Source organism: Psittacula echo, assembly GCF_963264785.1.
Source record: "Psittacula echo genome assembly, chromosome: 4".
NCBI classification, from domain to species: domain Eukaryota; kingdom Metazoa; phylum Chordata; class Aves; order Psittaciformes; family Psittacidae; genus Psittacula; species Psittacula echo.
In genome coordinates this window covers 34008681-34015200 of record NC_137738.1, presented here as the reverse complement: position 1 = coordinate 34015200, position 6520 = coordinate 34008681, and the positions used below count along the sequence as shown (strand labels likewise).

The window sequence follows — 6520 nt, the reverse complement described above, 5'->3', positions numbered from 1 at the left end:
GAGCTGCTGCTCAGGAGAAACATCACTCTGCTGTTGGGAAAGCTGCCAATGGGTTCTCTTGCTGCCCAGCTGCATGTGGGATCCATTCAGCATGGCTGGGGAGGCAGGTGGGGCTCAGGGACAGCAGTTCATGGGGAATGCTCCTTGTCTGGGCTTTGCAAGCATTTCAGTGAGGAAGACCACAAAGGAACACAAAAGCCAGGCAACCATATGCTCTCCCCTCAAATTTGAGAAGAAAGATGGTACTAATTGCATCAGTGGGGTGGGAAAGCTGAAATTTGGGCTAGAACCCCAGAGCAAACTCAGGGACGCACTAGGCTGGGGCTTTTCAGTTAGAGAAACATGGGCTTCACCTGTGTCTAGCTCCTCCAGGCTTGCTCAGAAACAGTGGTATGGTCACCACCACCTACTAGCTACCTATAAAGAAAAAAAAGGGAGAAATACCCAGAATGCATTGTTGTTTTTTTCTTTTTCTACCATAAATCACACTGATGTGTTTGGAGGAAGAAGGGAAGCTATCTACCCTGAAGCAAGTATTGATTATTTCAAGCATCCATTGCACCAGCTGCTCGTAATTCTCTTCCAGCAGCTAAAAGCACTATGAGTAGGAGGCTTAGGCTGAGGCACTTTGAACATGGCTAATATACTGTAAAAAGCAAATGTAGTGATTTCCAGGTTGCTTGTCAGTTTTTATGGCAAAGGCAGATCCATGCCACCTGAGGAGTATTAGATGTATTAGAACACATCTAATCTGTTCACTGGCACAGAACAGCTCTTACTTACATCAATACTTACAGCAAAGTGGAGTGTGTGGGAAGCTCTGCAGCCTGGGAATCGGGGAGTTACCCTTGCCTTGGTTGAGCACAGGACAGGAGAGCTGCTGTTTCACAGCATCCCACTTTCATTTTCCAGTTGTGCCAAGAGCCCCATGTCCTAAACTCATGCCTTGGGCAGAGGAAGGCTCAGACTGACTGTGGATCAGTGGGACGGGGGTGCTGTGGTGAGAAGTCTCAGTTCTTGGCACTTCAGACAGCTCTTGCTCTTTCAGCAGGAAAAGAACCATGAGTAGTTTGTGATATCACAGTATCACAGTATGTTAGAGATTGGAAGGGACCTCAAAAGATCATCTAGTCCAATCCCCCTGCCAGAGCAGGAATACCTAGATAAGGTTACATAGGAATGTGTCCAGGCGGGTTTTGAATGTCTCCAGAGAAGGAGACTCCACAACCTCCCTGGGCAGCCTGTTCCAGTGTTCTGTCACCCTCACTGAGAAGAAGTTTCTTCTCAAGTTTAAGTGGAACCTCTTGTGTTCCACTTTATACCCATTACCCCTTGTCCTATCATAGTTTGTCACTGAGAAGAGCCTGGTTCCATCCTCGTGACACTCCCCCTTTATATATTTATATACACTAATAAGGCCACCCCTCAGTCTCCTCTTCTCCAAACTATAGAGACCCAGCTCCCTCAGCCTTTCCTCATAAGGGAGATGCTCCACTCCCCTAATCATCTTTGTCGCCCTGCGCTGGACTCTCTCCAGCAGATGATATGATGCTTATTGGCATTATAAAATGGATCTTGGATAGCAATGCTGCACAGAGACAAATGCAATGACCTATTAGAAGGTTTTCACTGCTGTGTGAATCTCCACATTTTTGTCTTTTGAAGCCTGCTGCTGGGCTCAAATATCTATTTACACCAAATATTAATGAAGTGAGTAAACATTTCATTATGTTTAATTGTCCTGGGTTCAGCTCAAACTATGACATTTATTTACTTAAAATTTTTGGATGCTAGAATCCAACATTTTCCTTTTTAACAAAAAAAAAAAAAAAAACCCAACCAAAAGGTAAGCTACATGAAGATTAACAGAAGCTACTGTTAGTATGTAGAAAGCAACTTCCTCTGCCTATGCTACTACCCCTTGTAAGATTTATGGGCACTTCAGATGAAAGTACTCAGAACACTCAGGTCATTATTTATCGTTAAAAGAGAACAGAAAAGTAGCAAATACTGAAAATAATAAATCTTGATGTTAACGTTCAGTGAAGGAGGTACTGCTCCAGGCAGCATTAAGTTACACAACTCCAGAGAGCTCAGTGGCTCTTGACATTCAGCCCAAAATGAGAACTGCGTACCCTCATCCCAGGATGAGCCCATCTCAGGCCCACTTCCAATTACCACACATGATGACTTTCCTAACACAAAAGATCTTACTTGCATGATCTCTGGGCAGCTTTGCTCAGATCAAATCTTTAGGGGGAAAAAGTATCTATACAGGCAGTTTCCAGGTTTTCAGATTCTTCTTTCTAGTGGACTTTAATCAGATTCATCCTTTGTCGCACTTGGCAGTCCCCTTCAATCCACCCCCCCACCTATTAATGCTGTATTTGCTGCTGCTGTGCATTCAGATTTACTGACTTTTCTGCCACACTTCAGTCTGAATAAAGCAGCTTTCGGCCTCGTAAGTAAGCTTTACCATACTTCAGCCTTTAATGAGCAAAGCACTTTTCACTGCAGTTGGAGATACTGATTATAGTCAATATGAGTTGTAAGGAACAACATTTGTAAGAGTCCAGGATGCTCTTTTATAAACTTGCATTCTCAAGACAGACATAAGAGGAAAACTCAGCTACAGCGCTACTACTACTGTTTTCCTTATTGTTAGAAGAGAGAAAAGTAAACAAACAAGTGGGTCTGACATCAAGCCAGCTTAAATTAAGTTTGGCAGATAATTCCCTTTGTTAAGGCATATTTGCTTGAGAATGTTACTGAAAATTGGTGAATATGGCAGAACTACATGCAAATTCAGAATGGTGTGATGATGCGTGTGTTTCACAGCTAGCACCACAAATAACTTCCTTTATTTGCTTAAATGAAATAGAATTACTCTCCATACATCCTCACAATCAGTACTTTTCTCTCTGGCCTTTGAACGTAGCTATTTCACACCTGTATGACATTGGTTCACTATTTTTTCAGTGGCTGTACCAATGCATTTAATAAATATTTTCTCAAAGCATCTTCCCTGTCATTCCTGATTCCGGGGGAAAGAACAGGAAAAAGTGTTTGAACAAACCTGGAGCAAAAAGGAATGTTACATAAAATGTAGCAGATCACTATGTTATCCAATTAATCTACAGAAAGATTATCTCCCATGATTTCATGGAACAGTCAACACAGACATCATTTGGTGTAAAAAAAATAGTATGAAATGTCTAATTCCCAATTTGCAGCAATAAGCTATGTTTTACTCTTAAGTAAATTCAACTTACCATGTTTCTACATGCTCAAACATTCATTTACAAAACGTTTTCCATTCTGTAAACACAGTACCACGTAAATATGTAATTCTCACTTTTGTTCTGAGAAGCCGGTAACACCACCACGAAAACGGCAGGCAGTAAGTGGCCGAGACGATAAGCACGGGAAGATTTATCTTCCCACTGGGAATTTCGGTACGCTGAGCCTCTCCCGCCCCCGAGCCCTGACGAGCGCCAGCTGCGGCCACAGCTGGAAGGCCGGGACCAGCTGACAAAGGATGGGACCTCTCCCCTCTCTTCCTCCTTCTTTCTTCTTTTTACATCGACAGCAGCAAGAAAGGTTGGATGCGCTTGAATCACTGCCTGGGAGGGGGATGAAACCCAGCAGCCTGTATAGACCCAGCCTCTCATCTCCGGCTCACCGGAGCAGGCCCTGACCAGCCGCTTTTTGTAAGGGGCTTCCCCCGGAGGACCGCTCCTGGCCACCGCTTCGGCAGGGCCCAGCTAACTCCGCTGTTGGTCATCCCGACTGCCGCCGCGCTGGGCTCGTCTCGCTGAATGCCCGGCGTAGAGAGTTGGTTGGGGCCGAGCCGGCGGTGCCTGTACGGACACCCATCAAGAACAGGCACCTGCACCCGCTAACGCACGGTTACCAGTCCGTCACCTGGGTCGTGGGGACACCTCGACAGCAAATGCGCCCGCTCCGGCAGCCCCCGACTAGGAATAGCCCAAGATGAGGCTGCCAAGGCTACTGCAACACAGGAATTGAGTAATTTATTCAAATAAATAAAAATGAACTTTTATGTACAAATATACAAAATCATTACGCACGTCTTACAAAGTAGTCAGAAGTCTTAAAAAACACGGGGGGAAGGCAGAAGGGGGGGGGGGGGGCAAGGATACGACGACGCCCACAGCCATCTCCTGTCCTTCCCGACCCCCGGGCTCTGCCGGGCGGAGGCCGGCGCCTCTCCTTTGTCCCTCAGCCGAGCGGCGGCGCCGCCCCGGGGATGAGCTTCGGGCCACTGCCCCGCTGCCACTCGCCGGGCTGCCGCCGGCGCGGCCGACATCACAAAGGAGACAACAGCTACAGACACCGGATGGCGACCCCGCCTCCGCCCCGGGCCCCACCGCCCGCCGGGCCGCTCTCCCGGTCCCCCGGAGGGGCTCAGAGAGTGCTCAGGTGCGGCAGCGTCTCCAACCTGTCTGAGCGGTCGCGCCCGGCAGCGCTCTCCACGCCGCGCAACCACTCGGTGCATTTCCGCACCAGCCCCTCGTCCATCGTGGCCCCCGCCGCCTCCTCCTCTTCGTACTCCTCGTCGTCGTAGCGGTGCTTCTCGTTGAGCAGCGATATCTTCAGCAGGGCGCGCAAGTCCCCGCTGCCCGCCCGGGCTCCGCGCCGCGCCAGGGTAGGGGTAGCTCTGCCTCCGGGGCCGGACCCGGACTGCCCCCGCTGCCGCTCCAGGCTGCGGCGCTGCAGGACCCGGACGGCCTCCGGCGGCAGGCTCAGCGAGAACCGCGGTGCCGTCTCTCCTGGAGCCCCGCCGAGGCTCTCGCAGGAGCGGCTGCCCGGCCCCGGAGCACCCGGGCGGCCCCGAGGCTGCGGTGGGGCAGGCGGGGGGCGCACCCCGCGTTCGGCCGGCTGCCTCCGCGGCGGCTGTCGCTGCAGGGAAGAACAGGGCCAGGAGCTGGAGAGGGGGCCTGACCGCTCCGGGGGCGCTCCCCACGCCTTCCTCGCCGCCTTCTCCTCCGCGGGCCGGGGCGCTGCCTTCTTGGGGGCCGTAGCCGTTGTCTGCTTCTTCGGCTGCGCCCGGGCAGCGACGGGGGAACCGGTGGGCGCCGGCAGGATGGGCGGCAGGGACGCGGTGCGGCCGGGCGCTCCCTCCGGCTCCTCGCCGCGGGCCCAGGCGGCGCATCTCCCCGCCGGCGGGCAGGGCCCCGCGGCGCGCCGGGGCTGCAGCCCCATGGCGAGGGGTGGGCGACGAGCCCCAGCCGGCGGCGGCGGCGGCAACAGCGCGGGATCCGTCTGCGCTGACAGCCGCTGCCTTTCCCCCCGCGATAATCCGGCCCCCTTCCCACCCTTCGCCCGCCCCGGGAACACCCTTCCTCGGCGTGGGGTGGGTGGGCGGGACGGCGCCCTCCACGGCGATAGTCCAGTCCCGTAGCACGGCCGCCGGTGCTGCGCTGCCGCCTCTCCCCGCACGTCTCCCACCCAGCCAGCAGCAGACCCTAAGAGACGGGAAGGGCCGGCTCGCTCTAAGTCCCTCCCAGAGTCCTCAAGCGTCCAAGTGGGAAAGGGCGGACTTTTAGTGTCACGTTAAAGCAGCACCTTCACGCCATCTTCAAAACATGAATGGTATTGTGAACTCCTCGACTCCTCGCACGGCCGTGAGCAAGGGTAGGCAGAACGAAAAGGAGAGCTGCCCACTACACGAGTACCTACAGCAGTCTTGAATCACATGGAACTCCAAAATGCACAAACATTTGGAGAACAAGAGGAGCATAGCTGTGTAACGAAGAGCCTCATCTAAAGATCCTTCTTCTAGCCTCAGTGCCTTCTGTGATCAAGAAAAAAAGCACAATGCTGAGCACTTATATTGTGCTTGTTTGTTGTATTGGGGATTTTTGTTTTTAAGGAGAGGAAGACAGTAATTTCCTACCTTTTAAGCTACCTTAAACAATAACAAAGGTCTGGAAAGGGTACATGGGGCAGTAGTAGGTAGGTAAACACATGTTTTCTACAAATTCAAGATTACAACCACTCCAAAATTTAGTCTAAAAGATTACAGCATATTATTTCTACAGATTTTACTTGGGTAGGATGTATGCAATCTGTAAGGGTAGATCTCTCCCCCATCTGGTTTCACACTGCCAGAAAAGGGTATCACACAGTGCAGATGCACCAACTGTGAAGTTTTGGAATATTCACACAAAGCAAACAAAGACAGGATGAGAATGAGCAAATGATACCAACAAAACAACAGAGTGTGTGCTCCGGCTGCAGATGAAGAAACAATCCTTAAATGTTCAAGAGAGAAAAAACAAGAAAGCACATGATGTAACAGACCTAAGTGCATGTAAAAGTATATGAGCTCATGGAACTTTTGGACCTCAGTTCTTGAACCCATTCTGTTCACGTAATCTTAAGGTTAACTGATGAGCATTAACTTTGTTATTTACCGTTGCACATACATATCTGAATAACTAACACCATTCTAACTAAACACAACAGTGAAGGTGATTGTGTAAACAACTGGTGG

The 6520-nt window shown here is 50.8% G+C and overlaps 1 protein-coding gene across 1 annotated transcript; it reads right to left on the bottom strand.

Moving 5' to 3' along the window:
- Positions 1 to 4428: 4428 nt before the first annotated feature.
- PRR18 (proline rich 18) lies at positions 4429 to 5300 on the bottom strand (the record flags this gene model as incomplete). The annotated part of the gene is made up of 1 exon (XM_080615445.1): positions 4429 to 5300. The coding sequence occupies exon 1, from the start codon at positions 5224 to 5226 to the stop codon at positions 4429 to 4431; it is 798 nt and encodes a 265-aa protein (XP_080471571.1). The 5' UTR covers positions 5227 to 5300.
- Between the last annotated feature and the right edge of the window lie 1220 nt (positions 5301 to 6520).